This window comes from Antedon mediterranea, chromosome 2 (genome assembly GCF_964355755.1).
Source record: "Antedon mediterranea chromosome 2, ecAntMedi1.1, whole genome shotgun sequence".
NCBI classification, from domain to species: Eukaryota; Metazoa; Echinodermata; class Crinoidea; order Comatulida; family Antedonidae; genus Antedon; species Antedon mediterranea.
The window spans coordinates 12,279,810-12,299,563 of NC_092671.1; the positions used below are offsets into that span (position 1 = coordinate 12,279,810).

Consider the following 19,754-nt stretch of genomic DNA (forward strand, 5'->3'; position numbering starts at 1 on the left):
CTCTTTGTAAAAAAAATTAATTCAATAAGTCAACAAAATTGTTCTTAGTTTTTTGTTTGTTTATGTTAAATTAAATGACTGGTAATGTCTGGCCAAGCCAAAATGTTGGTTTTATTACGTATCCTATGAAAACACTATATTAAAAATAATTTTTCTGGTATTAATTTGTGTTATTAAATCGGTTAAAAAAAATCATGTCAATAAGGCATATAAAATATGTGTGGTTGTACTGCACTTTTCGAATATTCATATGTTATCACAAGAGCGCATAGGAGGGATTTTATATGCTTAGTTTTTTAATTGTTAATATGTTAAAAAATATGGATTTTCCATGAACAGTTCTTTATGTTAATATATATCATTTATCGCATTTAATAGGCCTATACCCCTTTATACATTTAATAATAATATAATGCACATTCATTGATGTTTTTTTTTAATGTAAAAGCACTCAAAAATGGCGTGTTTCAACACGAGAAAAGGCCGTTCAATATGTAAAGAGCAGTTTGTTTTTTCCACCGGAATAATAATCATAATAATCTTTTTTTATTTTTGACATTGGAATGATGTTTAATGAAATAAAAGCATATGGTCTGCAGCTGCCATTCAGTATGTGTAGGCATTTTGTGCGGTTTTTTTTTGCTTATAAAGAGTTATTTTGAAAGTTTGCCACAATAATTTTAATCAATCTTTGCCATTTGAACAAATCATCCATCTCCTGTTAATAAGATTTTCCTATTGAATAATATTCCATTCAATATATACACATATTTATACAAACATTTGAATACAAAACATGTGATGCCAACGTAAATTACACAACTTTTTATAAATTACTCGTACGAACTTGTAGATTACTCTTCATTGATACACAACACCATATAAAACTGTCGCAAAAATGTAAGAGTGTAGATATATTTTACCTCTCAAATACTACGATATTCACTTCCCTGTTGGAGTGGCGTCAGGGTTACTATAGTTGGTAGGCATATTGTAGATTGTAATTTAATTTCCCAAATTTGCTCATCAAATTGGGGGAGGGAGGTTAAGAAGATACGGTGTGTATGTGGTTTGCTAATACAGTATACTGTGTAAAAATCTTTATTCTGCTAGCAGGTTTTATCCGCCTCTTCTATGTGTAAATGTCAAAAAACGTATTTATCACCGCTACACAAAACCAATGAGTATACAAAATGTACTTTCTTGTATGGAACCGAACGAAACTTTCAAGAAGCAATCCAGAAGCATAGTATGAAATTAGAATGTTATGACATCCATGACGTAATTTCCTAATTCCCTACCTTATATCAATATTGACTGACAAAGTAGCATACGGAACTGCAGGTTTTCAGCTCATTTTAATCAGATGTGATAAAAGGTTCATAGTACAACCGGCCAAACCCTGACGCATTGTTAATTATACAAGACAAGACAATTTATAAGTGATTGTTTCATTTAGATTCTTTACTATTTGGAAAAAAATGTCATCGCAAAGAAATGTATCGGGAATTAGATTATTAATGTTCATGTTGTCAGTGTTACAAGTTAGTAGTCAAACATCAACAGGTAACATTTTTTCTTTATCAACTTACTTATATTTGTCGTGTACATTTTTTAACGCAAATGCGTCCGTTAAGTGAGACGGGTTTGATACACTTTTTGTATATTGACTATATATAATCTCAAAAGACATTAATCATAGAATTATATTAGCAAATGTAGCATTTAACAACTTTAACAAATGTGTGGCTTAAAAAAATATTGCAATTGATTTGAAGAACTTAACCCACAGTACGTGGTTATATTACATTTTTTTTTATAATAAAGTTAAATAATAATAATAAAATATATAATCTCTGCTAAAGATGAACCCCTCTTTATTCTTCTTTCTTTATTCAATAAATTGCTCCTAAAGAAAAAAAGTAATAGTAGGTTGGTATGTATATTAAAATTCGCAGTTTTTAAGGCATAGTTCAAACATGAACCTATAAATTAATTTAATTAATTCATTTATAGGTCCATGTTTGAAACCAGTAAAATTAAATAAACAGAACACCAATAAAGTGTTAATGATTATCAATGCAATTTAAAAATGTGTATATAATTAATGTATAATCAACTGTGTAGTCACATTCAGTTTCAGTTAGGCCCTAATTATCATGATTATAAATACAGTATTATACATGTCGCCAATAGATAATTACTATATTGTAGTATTTTACAGGCTTTACTGTGACTTATTTTGAAACTAATTTTGCAACTTCATCTCCTGATACTAACGATTCAGGTCAAACCACATCAGATGGTACTACCAATACGACAACTGCTGTAATTACAGAAACTTCTCTAGGTACAATTGTGACTACAAATTTAAGTCAAACCACGCCAGATAGTAACGATACAACTCTTACAACTACAGATGCTTCATCTCCAACTACAAGTGTGTTTACAGATTCAAGTCAAACCACATCAGATGGTACCCATACAATTCTTACACCTACAGAAGCTTCATCTTCAAGTACAATTGTGACTACAAATTCAAGTCAAACCACGCCAGATAGTAACGATACAACTCTTACAACTACAGATGCTTCATCTCCAACTACAAGTTTGTTTACAGATTCAATTCAAACCACATCAGATGGTACCCATACAATTCTTACACCTACAGAAGCTTCATCTTCAAGTACAAGTGTGATTACAGATCCAAGTAAAACAACGCCAGATAGTACTGATACAACAATTCTTACATCAACAGATGCTTCATCTTCAAGTACAAATGTGTCTACAGATTCAAGTCAAACCACATCAGATGGTACCTATACAACTCTTACACCTACAGAAGCTTCATCTTCAAGTACAATTGTGACTACAAATTCAAGTCAAACCACGCCAGATAGTACCGATACCGGTACAACTTATACACCTACAGAAGCTTCATCTTCAATTACAAGTGTGATTACAGATTCAAGTCAAACCACGCCAGATAGTACCGATACCAGTACAACTCTTGTACCTACAGAAGCTTCATCTTCAAGTACAAGTGTGACTACAAATTCAAGTCAAACCACGCCAGATGGTAACGATACCGGTACAACTCTTACATCTACAGAAGCTTCATCTTCAATTACAAGTGTGATTACAGATTCAAGTCAAACCACGCCAGATAGTACCGATACCAGTACAACTCTTACATCTACAGAAGCTTCATCTTCAAGTACAAGTGTGACTACAGATTCAACCCAATCTATATCTGATGGTATCGATGTGACAACACCGTTGCCAACAAAAGATCCACAACCAAAACGAGGTAAAATAATAAACTATTGTTTCAGATTTGAATTTGACAAAGCATACTCTGCACTACAGTGTACCGTTCTTCATGCAAAAAAAACATTCTTTGTTTGTGGCATCTTATACTATTAAGATATACATAAACAGCTAAAGAACCATACTTGTCTCATACGTTGATCAGAACTGAAACTAAATAATAATAATTACAAATAATTGATGTGCATTATTTTATTGAAACCTCACATTATATATGTATATTTTTTTGATTTCTTTGCAAATGCAGAGAGAAAAAACTAAACTAAAAACATACCAATTAATTTCTTTTTAAATAGATGCGTCCTTTTCTAGCGTGAACAAATCATAACCAATAATAAGTGAAATATGACCTTTAAATTAAAATCAAAACTTTATTTCAAAATGTATAATTTCATATTTTTATCCGACTCTTTCGTATTCGTATTTCATATTCTAACTACAGTTGTTCAGGTGGAAGTAAATGTCAGCATGGTAGTAGAAACAGAAGTCACAGACGAGTGCGAAGACTACCCTTCTTTAGAAAACTGTACTGATCTTTCTGAAAGTTTCAAAAAAGTGGTAAGTATTCAAAACAAACAACATTTTACATTGGTTTTATTGGTAGGATTATACAGGTATTATTATTATTATTATTCTTCTTATTATTATTATTTTTATTATTATTATTATTATTTTATTATTATTATTATTGATGGTGTTATTATCATTATTATTGTTATTTTTATTGTTATTATATAATAGTTTAATAAAGGAATTTTAATTGTCACTTAAAAGTAGGCATTCGATGACAACATTTGATAAGATTGTTAAGATAGAAGGTAAATTGAAAGGCATATTATACTCTTTTTTTTTATAAATTACCGATCCCAAAGTACACCTTTCTTCAATAACTGTTAATTATATTAATTTGTACTAATTTGTTGATTTATATAGGCGTATATTGGAATTGTAATCAATGCATGTGCACCATTTCTAACAGTTTTGAGTACGTGATATTGTAATAATTAAACATCTTTAAAGTAGCCTTTATGTTTAATTAGTCCTATTTACCTTACAGTTTGGTGAAGAGTACAAACAATTTGATCAAGATGCTTATGATGGACTGAACGTGACGGCCATTAGGTTAGTTAGTTTAACATTGTCAGTGTTTGGTTCAAATTAAGTTACTGAAAATACATACGATGATCATAACATAATACAGTACACGGTTTAAAACACTGCTGTACACTATTAGGTCTGATTTTAATTGCTGTTGTGAGCAGCCACGTCTTTGTGACAACATTCAATCTACATTTACATCTGTCCCCACATCCTCTTCCGATTGGGGTTTCGATGCATATTCCAATTTCAATTTTTCATACACATAAATGTAATTATTAAAATGTATGATTACCATTATAGGCATTGTATCTATTAATTATCACCATCTTATTTACCGTATATTCTTTCTACTTTTATTTTTTCTTAATGGGATCTTTTACCTTAGTGAATGGAGTAAAGTTTACATTTTTGAAGACAGTGAAGGTTTTAGTATGGTTATCGATCATGTTGTTATATACAATTATGCGGACCTGACAAAGGATATTGGCGATAATTTCCTAAACGATGTAGGCCTATCTGAAAATGGAACATATGAAAACTTCACATATGATGAAAGCGAGTCTAGTGTTGTTGGAATTTCAGGTTGGTGTTTATACTTGTAAAAAAAAAATGGGTTTGGTAAGTTCTGCTTTTGCTTTCAATTAGTCCACTTATACTGAAATATATGAAATACAATGTAATATATAAAATATATTACAGACATGTTCACTTCATTATTGCAAGTGAGAGTACATGGAAGATACTTATATTTATATATATTTAATAGATATTTGTGACGAGGATAACTTTTATTCATGTGGAACTGCATATAGTTTCAATTGCACCGATAATAAACCAGTATGTAAATCATTGTGTGAAGGTGGATCGTGGTGCTCCGGTAATGGAAAGTGTTCGCATTTCAAACACACAGACACAATAGAATGCACGTATGTATACACACTTATAGCTCTGTCTACACTATCAAACTTAAAGTATGTGGCAAAATAATGTGATGTGACCATATATGGTCATGATGATGTCATATCACTACCATATTTGAGCGTATCACTTCGATATTTGGGCACATCACACTTTTTTTGTCAAACTAGTTTGATAGTGTATAGACATAAGACATACTTGCCCGTGTAAACCTCAGCATAGGATGTCTATAACTATCCTCACACGTAGGATTAAATTGTAATCGCCTAATAAGAATAACGTACTTTTTTCTTTTTTTTTAGTTGTGATAAAGAGGATAATTTCAATTATGTCGGTGATCAATGTAATATCAAAAAATGTAAAACAAATGGTACCAAGGTTTACTATGGGGAGGAATGTGATACATTTTCTTGTAAAATAGAGGATAAAAAGGTTTACTATGGGGAGGAATGTGATAAATTTTCTTGTAAAAAAGATGGTGAAAAGGTTTATTATGGGGATGAATGTGATAGATTGTCTTGCCCAAATAAAGACGACTTATGGTACATCGGGAATGAATGCACCTTTCCAATAAACAAATTGTGGTTGATAGTTGGTCTTGCAATTGGAGGCGCTCTGTTTTTGCTATTGATCGTTTTACTTGTGTTTATCTCTTGTACGAGAAGAAAAGATGACGATGAGGATGCTGAAGATAACTCAATGTAAGTAACGATATTTGCTAATTGTTAGTCATATTCAATTCTATATTATATATACTGTCTTTTAGATATAGTCACTGACGTTTAAAAATTAATAACACTCATGTAGGTTAATGTAACGATATTGTGATTGTATATCAATTTACTAGAGCTTCACAAGATTATCAAACTTTATGTGCCCATATGATGTCATATCACACAATATTTGGGCACACTTTTTTGTTAAACTAGTTTAGAGTGTAGACAAAGCTTAAGAAACGAATTTCAAGTAAATGACATATATATTGTACTGAACGAGAGTGTGAAAATTGCCAGAAAACAAAAAGAAATATAATTATTTGATTAATTAAAAACTTTGGAAGGGCCCAAAAGCTCTGCAATAATTCTTATTGGCTGTTTTACTTTATCGTTTTGATTTAGCTTTTGTTTATTTAATTTGTATCTCCATTGAGATCCAGCCACTGATACCCACAGCATTGTCATTTTTCAGTAATTTGATAAAATGAATTAAAGATGGCATTATACAGATATATTTTATAAACAAATAATTTGAATTGCTTTAATAAAAAAATATCAATAAAGTCAGAAACTAAAGACCTCCAGTTTAATATCTACATTCGGTAGGTTTGTCATTAATGAGCAAATGGTGTTTTTATTGATGTAATTCCTGTAGTATCATTCACTGTTTTAATTGATTTCGTAATATTTAAAATGTAATAAATCGAACAAAAACTACTGTTATTTTATCTCATAGAATATCTGCATATAAAGATGATAACCATTATCAATCACACGTTGGATTAATAAATGGAATGAAAAATCCAGCATATATTGGAGATGATGATATGGAACCTATATCAAGAGACCGCCCCTTCTCATACTTCCAGCCATCTGCCCCCGCCGAGCCATACTATAGCAACAGAATTGCAAATGGTCATGATAGCATATTCCCACCAGAAGAGGAAAATTCAGACGATGCGATGAATACAGACGACGAACAGAAACCCGCCCCGGTGTTTATCAGTGACCAACAGGACAAAACTAAAAGTAGCGGGAAAAAGAAGGAAAAAAGAAAGAGTGGAAAGAAATCGAAAAAGCAAGAGAAAGATAAGGCAGCAGTGTTTGATCCTAATGACGATATGGTTTACTATGAAGAAAATACCCTTTGGAGTCCAGAGTTGTTGTCAAAAATGAAAGAGCCAGTAAGTGACTTAGGTTTTTAATCTATTGGTTCACAATTCCGATTTCTCGACTGTAAATGAGCACCTTCATTATTGTATTTAGCGATCCCGGTTCTAGTTCAGCCAGAGAACCGAACACAACTAATGTAAACAAGTCTTATGTTATCCTATTCCTTATCTTTCAGGTTAGTATCAAGCGGCCAACTGTACGAACCTTGGAAAATGCAAACTATCCCGTAAGTTGATATTGTACTTGTAGGCCTAGGCCTGATTTACAATTAGTATTTGAAGTATGTTTTAATGTACTTATAATTATACAATATTTTTACTTTTTAGGTTGTCGATTATTAGGAATGTCGTCTGCAAAACATTTAATAATATACATAATTATGACGAGAGAAGATTGCTGGTAAAGGCTACTGTGGTATAATAAATTACAGTTATCGTGAGCAAATCAGTTAAATGTCTATGTGTACAGTAGAAGAATTTCCATTTGCTTACGTTGAGTCAACAGTTAAAATCAAGTGTGAACGGTTGGCTCTTTATTAAAGAACATGATATATTGTATCAGAATCTATGATCTGTATTTATTCATATACTTTGTATATTTCTCGTTTAGAATTTTGTTTTTTAGTCAACAAGAAACATTCAATGTGATTTTAATTGAAACTAATTTAGGCCTATTTATAGAGTTAAACGTGTCCCTAGAAGATATTATAATAATAATACATTGTTGTTTTCTCTTCTTTTGCAGCAAAGGCACAATTCTTTCAAAATGTGCAAACAAATAAAAGTACAGATAATACGCTTGTTAAGCATCATAATATCAAATACATATAAAGTAGTATTATTTAATGTATACCACCATAATTAAAAATGGTATTGTTTAATAATATATATATATACTGTATATATAAACAAATCAGGCAAAGAACATTAATTCTAAACCGCCCGGTGATATACTGACATTTAATTAATTAATTTGAAACGATAAAGATGAGGAAATCTGTGAGACTAGAGAAAAAGTCGCCCCAACCGAGACTCGAACTCGGACCGCCTGCTTGATATGCAGATGTCCTAAGCACTGGGGCTTTCGTGTTATTGTTCGAACTCGATTGGATAGCGACTCTTTAACATTCTCGGCGTGGTACGGCGAAACAGCACTAGTCATCAGTTGTACGTACGCACACGACCAGAGATCAAATTGATACGCCCTCATCTTACAGTATTTTTATTCACGAGGCGGGATCTCCGAAGAGATACTTTTTATATATATAAACACAACAGGCACAGAACATTAATTCTAAATATATATATGTTTCAATGCATGATTATGATTATAATGCCGCGACATTCTTAGTAATGAAACAGTAGGTGTAATTGAAAGATACACTAGAGGTAAAATACTGTATAAAGTTTGCGAATCTTAATTAGGCCTGTGTCAATGTTTAGAGGTTTGTTTTAAGTTATTGTTCTGTAGTGCCTTTGCTTCAACTTTGAATAAATAGAAAAAGCCCTGCAGCTTGTTTGTAGTGTAGGCCTTAGGAATGTCTGTAATATCAACGTTTTTATTTGATTGTATAAAGGACATACAGTATTTAGATTAATTTTGTATAAAATATATTTTATCTAATAAGAAGGCATAAACTTCATAATTAGTGTAGGCCTACCATACCTGGAGATTTATTTTCTTATCGAATTATTTAAGACAAAGTTGTAAAAAGCTCTTTTTGGTTATTAGTATAAGCTTATGGACTCATATGTATTTTATGCTGTCAGCAAATACCTCAATTAACAACCGTGTGAATAAATTACCTCCAATCTCGATCGTCGCCAGAAACGAGACAATTTTTAAATAACCGGTTAAATGGCAACCTGAACATAACTGTTTTTATAAATATCCAAATGAATCGGGATTGAATGCCATTTTGCTGTTCACTTCTAGTCCATACCATACTTAAAGCCCACGTGAGAGTCAATGGGATTAGTAATTGAAGAATAGATTAGAATAAGTTTTATAAAATGTCAAACAAAGCGGTTCATTTTTAACTGGTGATCGTTTTTTTTTATACTATAAATATTTTTTAATAGTAGGCCTAATACTGGCATTTTAATTTATAATGATTTTTAAATTACTGAGTGTATGCCTATTTTGTTATTTTTTAGGCTTAAATTTGTAAATATCATAATAATTGTATATAAAAATTCTCTTACAACATCTTATTGTAATTTTTCTATACTTAATTAATTCTGTTTTTTTTAGTCTTTGTGTATGAAATCTACTTTTTACTTCAGTTTGTTTTGTTGTGTCCAATTTTTTTAAATGTTGCACTTCAATTTATGATTTTAAATTGCAATAAAAATGATTTGTATTCGTATGCCGTGTTTTGTATCACTCATAAATTTTTAAGGAACAATGTATATTTCAAATTTCTTTGATTAATAACAAGTTATCAATTTGCCTGTTCTCTATTCACTTCTCCTTTCACTATCAAAAACCCTTGACTACCAATGCAGCAACAATAAGCCTCGTGTTCCGTTGTCATGGAAACTGTCATGGATATAACGCAAATTTTTTAAGGGATAATACATAAACGGAGAACAATGAATGTGCTTGTGCCCAAGAGTTGTCAAACCATGCGGAACATTTCTTTAGATCATATTTTCTTCGACGTGATATACACGTTGGTTTTGTTTCAAGCAAGTTTTATAAGTCGTTGAACTAGGCCCATATTTCCTGGAAGGTAAGCATTTTTTGCAGTCAAAGGAAGGAATTTACTTGTGTTTACTTGTGTTTGAAATGCAGAATGTTATTTGGCCTAAGTTAATGTATTTAACAGAACGATGTATGCACAAGGAAAACCAATACGGTAAGTAACTAATGTAGTGTTACTCTCAGTGCTCTGCCAGGGAAGAATTATTAAATCTCAACTATGGCATTAGTTTGTGTATGCAAGTTAAACATTGTTAATTGAATGAACAACTTTTACCGAGTTATATTTATTACGGTACATTTATCATCATGAGGAAATTGGTTCTTGATATTTAGTAAAAACTTATACGATGATTTATCCAAAAAAAATCACTGACAAAATTAAGAACATACAGCTTGTTTTCCGTATTTCCAAATGTTAGTTTTAATTATTCTTCCATGACGATACCAATGAATTATAGCTTTAGAATTATACGGAGACATTTTGTCTATTACGCATATTTATTATGATATAGCCTACTGTATAAAGGTATATTTTTGCTACGGTAATAAATTCATCCGAGTAACATTATCCGACTGTTTCACTAATTTCATTGATCATTTTTTTGTATTCAATATTCAATGAGTCTTTCGTTACAAACGACTGAAACACTACGATATTCTTACGTCTCATTGTTGACAAATATTCGTCTTAAATGTCGGTGTTTAGACGCTTGGCTTGATCTTAATAGTTACAGAATGGATACAATACACCAACCCTGATTAGCCTGATCACGAAATAATGCACAGCTAATACAATTAGAGTATCTAAATAATTGTAATAATGCATATTTAATTTAGTTATTACATTAATATGCTGATAAAGATCATTTATTTATTGGTATGTTGTTTTTTTATACGGGCAATATTTAAGGAATTCGTTGTTCCATGTATTTACTGCCACATAACTTAATCTTTTTTGTTTTATGAATAAATACCAATGAATAATTTATTCATGTCTTCTCTTTTCTTTTTCACTTATAAAGGATAGTAAAGAAACATCGTTCAAGAAAGACCAGCATAGAAAAGGATCAAACTGAATTAAAGTCGGTAAGTCACCATAAATAACATTGATTATGATGTTTTAAATGTTAGAAATTTCTCATTTTCAACGGAGAGGTAGACCAGGGAAGAGTGTATTTTTTCACCTTTGCGCTGGGTAGACTAATAATAATGTTTCTTTTTGGGGCTTTCCCATGATCCAGCGTACCCGCCCGAGCTGGGGGTTCCAATATAGCAACTGAGGCACGAATATCTTTGATTCTGTATCTTTAAAGTTGATATTCTGGAATTCCACACTTTATATAACCTAACTCTCACATCTAAACTGACATCGTTTTAATCTCTTTAACGTATTTATAATGAATGTAGGAATTAGTTGGGTCTGTAAAATCAATTAGCATCAGTGTACTCGTTTTTAGAGTGAATGTTAATCCTGTAAACGAATATATCCAGGTCATCAGTCATACCGGTGCCTGTTTCATTGTACTTGAATATAATATTTTTTGAAATAATGCGACCTAAAATATTTATGTCGACTCCGGAACGAAATCTGTATATATTTATTCAGTGCCTCAATGCAAAAGTCGTCCATATGTGGTTTACATTGTAATTAAAATTAAGTTTTTTATTAATATTTTGGAACTCGAATCTGTAAATGGAAGGATGAACATCATGCATAGAAGAAACGAAACTAGGTTCGACTAGCATACTTGTCATCACTATATAGTGTTCTGCTTTAAGTAATGTTTCTTTATTGACTATTAAACAAGTTTAATGTCAGAAGCTTCAATAAATAATCTTTTGAAAAACATTTTTGTTGATGTCGCTCTTGCCTTTCCAGTTCCAAAATATTAGTTTTTTTATCATCATTTTAATTACAATGTAAACCACATATGGACGGCTTTTGCATTAGGCACTGAATAAATATAAAATATAATTATAAACAAAGAACAAAAACAACCCGGTACTCTTGTTACCTATAATGTGTGAATAAATTAACATAAATATGGTAAAGATTGTAAATTAAAAACACGCAGTAATAATAATACATTAACAATATTTATATATTTGAAGGAGATATGGAACGCCGTAATGTCGGGTGATTTGGAAACTGTAGAGAGACTTGTAAACGAAGGCGCCGATGTTGACACAACGAAAGTAAGTCTGGTTGTCCGCTTAAGGTCCAAGAGAGATTGGGAACGTTAAAGGGTTAAAGAGTAATGAGGGAAATGTTGTCGTTCCGGCTCCTGTTGTTTTTTAGAGCGATGACCGTCATTTTATGGAGGTTGTTTAACTCTCAATATTATTTTTTTTAAACAATATGTTCACCCCTCTTATTAAAAGTAATTATGAAATCTCTGGTAACACGGAATGAGGGTGTTTATAGAGATAAGTGCAAGAAAGAATGCAGTCCAACCGAATTATAAAGACATTCTGTGCTATATCGAGTTTTCTAGGCCTATCGATATATATATATTTTTTTTTTTTTACGAATATGATTGCATTTAATATATTTCAAACTATGTAATACTGTATTGTCATTATTTAATACAAGTTTTAAATTACATATCATGCTATTTATCATCGGAGTACAATAATGCCATCGTATAGGATAATGAACAAATGCAAGTTGTCATGGTGATAAACTTTCAATTAATTATATTCGTTTTTAAAATGGATTGTATCGATTAAAAATTTGTTTTATGAGTTAATTAAAGATTGAAATTTGCAAGGTCGGTGATCTAAATTTGACATGATACAATCATGGAGGAAAACATTTTTCCTCCATGGTACAATTTCAAAAATATGACTTTACCACCTCACTTCGAAAATATGCTTCTCTCCTTAGTATTACATTATTTAATTGCATAATGAACAGAGATGCACTTGTAAGAGTTAAAATAAAAATTGTCATTTAATTTTCTTAGATGTTACGTGACTCATTGACTTATGCGACCAATTTTCGCTTCTAACGAGGGGACTAGTTATTGTTTTCATTATGATATACTTATATAATAATAAATGTGAATATATTGAATTGAATATGTCTACAAATTATATTTTTATTATATCATTTACATTGGCTTCCATTTTTTTCTTTTATTTCAAGCTTTGATAGAACTTTCGATAGTAACAAATGGCAGAAAAGTTTATATTTACCGATTAAAATAAAAAATAAAAAAACAGCATAAAAAAACAAAAACATATTTATCTGCTTTAGCCTATAATTTTAAATATTGTTTATAAATGTAAATATTAAATATTGTTTATAAAGCATGATCATGTATCTTAGTAATGAAACTGATTAATTATAATGCAGACCTATCGTAATATAATAGAAATCAAATATCGCTTTTGATATTCAGTCAGTCATCGTGGACATTATAACTTGTATTATTCTTCTGTGTATTCTTTCATTGTGGAAATAATACACCTCATAATTCTCATATTATTATATATTATTGAATTCATCCAAATTATAGAATTCACAAAGGAAAGTCTAGTATCCGAAATGTCAGAGGTCATTCATTTCTTCTTCCTCTTTGGTAATAAGCATAATTCCATGTAACAATGCAATGTTGTTTATTAAACGGTACCTGGAAATGTGAGTCTTGCGTATGTAAAATATGATGTTTATAATTGTTTTGTAAAATGTATGATAATGATATGATGATTATGGCAAATGATAGGTGCTGCTTGACGATGAAAATACAGATTTTCATGAAATGAAGGAGGATATTATAATACTGTATACATTGTATTGTATAGTATAATGCTCCATTTCTGTGTTGATTTACTTAGTAGGCCTGCATTTTTAACATTGGGCTGCAGTGGAATTCTACAACTTAGACCCGGTGGATCCTCATATTTCCCAATGTTAAATTGTATTTGAATACAGCTTACAGTGGTGTATCACTTTCCAATAGAACCTAATATCTTTTTATTTAAAACTAAATATATATTTAGTACCTAGACCTATTAATATTTACGATCATTTCAGTTTCATGAAAATTGTCTCTTCTTTCTTCGTCAGTATTCCTAGTTGAAGTTCCATCTTGCATTTATGTCAGAAGATTATGAATACTGTAAATGTAAACAAAATAAATAATAGGGTTACACTTCTGTATCTTGTATTATAATTACTATACATTTTAGCATTGGGCTCCACGAGTGCATGTCAGATCCCTCTCTTTATATCTGGTAATGAGGATGTTTTTATGTATAGTAGGCCTAATTGTAAATGGGAATAACCTGCGACTTGCAGCCTACTGGACTGAATTGCGCGCAGGTCCCCTTCGTGTCGAGTGCTGCCACCAAACGGCGCCCGTTCGTTAATGTTAACTATGAATCCATGCACTTTTTTCTTAATTATTAGGATGGAACAACATTACTTGTGTTGGCTATTCAAGAAAATCAAACAGAAATGGCGAAGAAACTTTTAGAATTAGGGGCTGATATTAGCATTAGACATGAAGAGGTAACACACTATAATATTATACTATCGTTATCGTCAGGCAATACAGAAGATGTTGTCGATATGTATATGTTCTTTTCTGTAAAATTAAGATTTATTACATTTGTAGATTACTGAAGGTGTTATCCAGTTCAAAACAGCCAAAGATTATGCAAGTGAAGAAGGATTGGTCGAGTTGTGTGAACTTCTACAAAACAAAGTTATACTCAATACTGTAAGAAGATTTACCTTATGCAGTATATTAAAACCCGTTTTATTATTATCCCATTTTGCTAGATTATTAAAGGGAATAATTAATATTAATAATATAGCATCTGTTCCCATGGCATGTTTGTCCGTTTGTTGGGAACACAATCAAAGACATTATTCTGTTATAACCATTTCTGAAACATGTGCGAATTGTTTCAGTTTGTTAAAGTAGTTATAAAGCACTGTGTATAGTTTTTTGGTTTTTTTTTTTTGTTTTTTTTCTTGCTTTTCTGCCTTCTTGGGATGTTTTCACCAGATTGCATATTATATTCCACAAGAAATTAATTTTTCCCATAGAATATTCGAACAGCGGTTCAAGATGGAAACCAATTCTTAGTACAGAGTCTTCTAAAGCAAGGCGGAGATGTCAACGTAACGGTATGATAATAACAAGAGTTAAGAATTGTCAGGATTCTTTTCTGACAATTTCTACTCCCAAGGACTTGTAATAAGACTTACTAATTGTTTATGTAGAGCGTCTTGTTTGTCTTGTGAACAGGATTGCCAGGATAGTGAAGGAATTCGCTTATAGATCCTTGGCAATTTGGCTAAATATATAAACAAAAAAAACAAAACAACGTTTGATCTATTTATCTTTTCTTTTATATCGAAATACCCATTTTGAAGAATACTTTGACTTCAAAATGACACTTCTTTTATACTACTTGGTTCAAATGGGTTAATAACAATAATAATTTTAACATTATAGACGGAAGATGGGTACTCATTGCTGATGGTAGCAATCAGGAATAAGGATCTTGATCTTTCATTATTGTTACTTCAGGAAAATGCAGATGTCGGCTACGTTTTAGAGGTAAGTTTTAGACTTTGTTTTATTTCACATACGTCACCAAATATACTGCAAGACAATTTGATATTAACACTGCGGATATTGGTCTTGGGAGTTTGCGTATTGGTACGTTACTATTTTGATCATGAAAACCGCTATTTCAACCAAGGAAAAAATGGAGTAATGATGATGATTTTGTTAGGATTAGGTCTGTATGTAACCATGTGTGTGTATGTCTGGTTTTAAGGTTTGGGAGCAGACGCAGACTCTTGAAGAATGGAATACAACACGTTATACAGCCAAAGATTATGCAATAGAACATCTACCTACAGTTGTAGATGTATTAGACGTCCGAATGGAAGAAGATAGGACTAAGGTAAAGGAAACTACTCTTGTCACTTTCAATAATGCTACATTACCCATGGAGTTATAAAATTTAATTTTATAACTCCATACATTACCACGATATTTTCACATTTACAGTGGTATCATAGAACTCGGGTGACGTGTAACCAAAGCTGGTACCGTTGTTTTTTTTTAGAATGCCGATAACTTTTCTGTAGGCCTACTCCCGAACCAATTCTGTTCAGGGAGTTGTAAAATAATAATTTTACAACTCCGTGTTCTGTTTAACATACTTTTGCATTATTTGTTTCTGTTTTACCTACAGGGGCTGTCGGTACCGGACAACATGAATAAAACTCCTTTTGATGATCTTATGCAGGTAATTATTATCTTTATCATCTTCATCAATATTAATTATTGTTTTTTTACATCTCTCAATCGCATCATCATCAGCATCAACAACATTCATATACCATCACTAATGCTGTGTCCACTGTATAAATATAATCGTTTGAAAACTATTTCCAACCGTTGTCCAAATTATATAAATTTAATTTTCTCTTTCAGTTTAAAAAGAAGCATGTTCGGCAGAAATCTCACGTATGCTTAATAATCTAAATGGATAAGAAATAAAGGAAAATTACCAAGATTCATTAGTAGGCCAATGGTACTGGATCCTTCAGTAGTAAAGACGGGGAGACGGATGGTAGGCCAATGATACTGGATCCTTCAGCAGTAAAAGACGGGGGAGGGTGATGGTAGGCCAATAATACTGGATCCTTCAACAGTAAAGACGTGGGAGAGGGATCGATTGTAAGCCAATGATCTGGATCCTTCAGCAGTAAAGACGGAGGAGAGGGATGGTAGGCCTATGATAATTGATCCTTCGGTAAAGATGGGGAGGGGGTTGGTAGGCCTATAATAATGGATCCTTCAGCAGTAAAGACGGGAGGGGGATTAGGCCTATGATAATGGATCCTTCGGTAAAGACGGGGGAGGGGGATGGTAGGCCTATGATAATGGATCCTTCGGTAAAGACTGGGGAGGGAGATGGTAGGCCTATGATAATGGATCCTTCGGTAAAGATTGGGGAGGGAGATGGTAGGCCTATGATAATTTATCCTTTGGTAAAGACTGGGGAGGGGGATGGTAGGCCTATAATAATGGATCCTTCGGTAAAGACGGGGGAGGGGAATGGTAGGCCTATGATAATGGATCCTTCGGTAAAGTATGGTGGATGGGGATGGTAGGCCTATGATAATAGATCCTTCGGTAAAGACTGGTGAGGGGGAGGGGGATGATAGGCCTATGATAATGGATCCATCGGTAAAGATCACGGGGGAGGGGGTTGGTAATATGCATGCATTTTTTGTAGAAAACTGTAGATATTGTAAATACTGTGCATTATTTAAAATAAGAAATAAGGTCGATAATAATAACGCTCTGCACGATTTGATAGGCCTAATCGTGATTGTATGCAAAATTAAAGTGTTCTCTGCAATGTAAGTAAAATGTATATATGCTAGCTTATTCCCTCTCAAAAAAAACTTTGTTGGAACAAAGTTGTTTCTTTAAGCTTATAATTTCCTTCGTAATCTTTAATATACGGGTAGTTTTAATCACTATAGGTATAGGTATTTTGATACAGAGGACAAACTGTTTTCCATCATATAAAATGGTGTCAAAAATGTCTCAATAAATGTAGTTTGGTTTTTAAATTGATTAATGAATGTATTTTATTTTTTGGCCAGGATAACGACGTCAATGATTATAATGACGTCAATGATTATAAAGATAATACTAATTAGGTTTATTAGTGATATAACGACATTATATTATTAGTGCTGATGCTACATTAGTGGTGGTGATGACCATCGTATGGTGGTGACAGTTTTAAAAATAATCTTGTCCAGTCAAGTCAATTTGAAACTGCGTATTTTCATTTCAAATGTTGATGATGTTACTGCACAAAAAAAAAACACTTTTCTGAAGATAAAGAAATCTATAATAGCGCCACCTATTACCGTAATGTTGACAGTTGACTTTTTTACGTCTGATGCCAAGCCTCCTGTTATTTTAGTAACTGAGCCAACACAACTCAACTAATCATCAGCAGCTACTGTCATCCTCTGAACAGGACAAGATCTTGACACGGTTCGTTGTTAAGGAGGTAAATTTGCTTTGTTAAATTCAATAAATGGTTATTTGATATACTATTTTGTTTTTAGTTTTTATTCATTTAGTGTTGTGGTAGGCTACAGGAGACGGGGTATACCACTGTTATGCGCGATTTGAACGATTTGCGCAATTTGAAATTGCGCAAAAAAAATCCTTGCGCAATTTGAATTGAAACATGTGTTTCAAATTGCGCAAGCAACGTATTAAATTGCGCAAGTAATCTGCAAATTGCGCAAGGTTTTTCGACAGATTGTGAAATCATGCACACCCATATTTTTATAGTAATTTCTAAGAATGATTCAAAATTAAAGATAAATATCGCATTTCCTTATTTTAGTAGTGCAAATATTGTTATAAGTTAGCATACCGTCGAAGAACCGACGAAGGAAAACGAAGCGGTGGTGTTACACCAGGCGGGCGCGGCGCGGGCGGCCGGCTATACTCTCTAGCCTAGCTAGGGTCTGGACTACTTATACTGACTAGGTTACATGGCCTAGCTTAAACTTATATTAAAAACTTAATTTTTACATTTATTTTGATTTATTTCAAGTTACAGTGATAATATTATTTAATTGTAATAATAAATGTTATGTATTTATTATACACATGTTATCTTCGCATTTATTATGTTTTATTTTGAGTTATTTAGTTTCCAATAAATTATTATAATACCGATTGTCTGGTAGAATTTTGTTGCGCAATTTGAAAATTTACAGTTCGTTTTCAAATTGCGCAAAGGTGTCATATTGCGCAAGAACTATCTTGCGCAATTTACAAATTGTGCAGCGCAATTTAAAATTGCGCAAAGATTTTCTTGCGCAATTTGAAATTGCGCAAGTTGATTGCGCAATTTGAAATTGCGCAAAAAAATCCTTGCGCAATTTTAAATTGCGCAAGAATTCTTTGCGCAATTTCAAATTGCGCAAGGATTTTTTTGCGCAATTTCAAATTGCGCAAATCGTTCAAATCGCGCATAACACCACCACTGCACCAGCATCTAGTCTCAAGATGCTGCATAATAGTACTCAACCCCTGCAGCACAACCACTTTTAAATGTGTGCCTCCTTCCTACTGTTAAAACATGAGCATTTAAACAAATTTGGCTGCTATTTTTCTTTCTAAACTTAGTACAGTAGTTCAGAAATTAACAGCTAATAGAAAATATGTTTCGCCGATGTGTTATCGGTATTGCCATCATCATTTGCCAAAAGTAGGTTAGTCTTAATGATAATTATACCGATAAATTACATGAAATGTTTTGTGGTGTAATATTTCTCATTTGTAGTTTAACTTTCAGATTATCTCTTTAAATATTATAATTTATCATCTTTCCAGGTCAACTGAAATGTTTTTCTAACTTTAAAATAATATTTAGATTTAAAGCTTATTTTATACTCAATTAAATTGAGATGACATGGATTTTGCCTAATAAATAGGTGTTCATGCTTTTCATCAAATGTTCAACCAATTAGCATGAAAAGATTGTGTGGTTTGTGTCTCCTTGTCTTTCTGTTTTCAAAATTATTTTTGTTTAAAAAGACAATAAATGACATTATGATTATACTCTTGTAATATGCATGCAAAATAAAATTTTAATTTCCATAAAATTATACAGAATTTAAACACAGCTGAGTGGATATGACATTTTGATAATAGAGCCTGGGATATATAATCCTACTGTATAGTTGACAATATACCAGCATATTCATAAACAGACGGTTGACATCTATTTATT

At 31.9% G+C, this 19,754-nt stretch overlaps 2 protein-coding genes across 3 annotated transcripts in view; both read left to right on the forward strand.

Moving 5' to 3' along the window:
• Positions 1-9,913: 9,913 nt before the first annotated feature.
• Positions 9,914-16,799, forward strand: LOC140039666 (ankyrin repeat domain-containing protein 22-like). The gene is made up of 10 exons (XM_072085281.1): positions 9,914-10,098; positions 10,967-11,030; positions 12,057-12,140; positions 14,359-14,460; positions 14,567-14,671; positions 15,004-15,084; positions 15,416-15,520; positions 15,744-15,872; positions 16,167-16,220; positions 16,409-16,799. Exons 1-10 carry the CDS (start codon positions 10,073-10,075, stop codon positions 16,457-16,459), a joined length of 801 nt encoding a protein of 266 aa, XP_071941382.1. The 5' UTR covers positions 9,914-10,072; the 3' UTR covers positions 16,460-16,799.
• Positions 16,800-17,883: 1,084 nt separating this feature from the next.
• LOC140040443 (uncharacterized) overlaps positions 17,884-19,754 on the forward strand; it is a 36,110-nt gene continuing 34,239 nt past the window's right edge. For both annotated transcript variants that reach the window (XM_072086396.1, XM_072086397.1), the window contains exon 1: positions 17,884-18,011. The gene's annotated coding sequence lies outside the window, so the exon portion shown is untranslated. The remainder of the gene's footprint in view (positions 18,012-19,754) is intronic.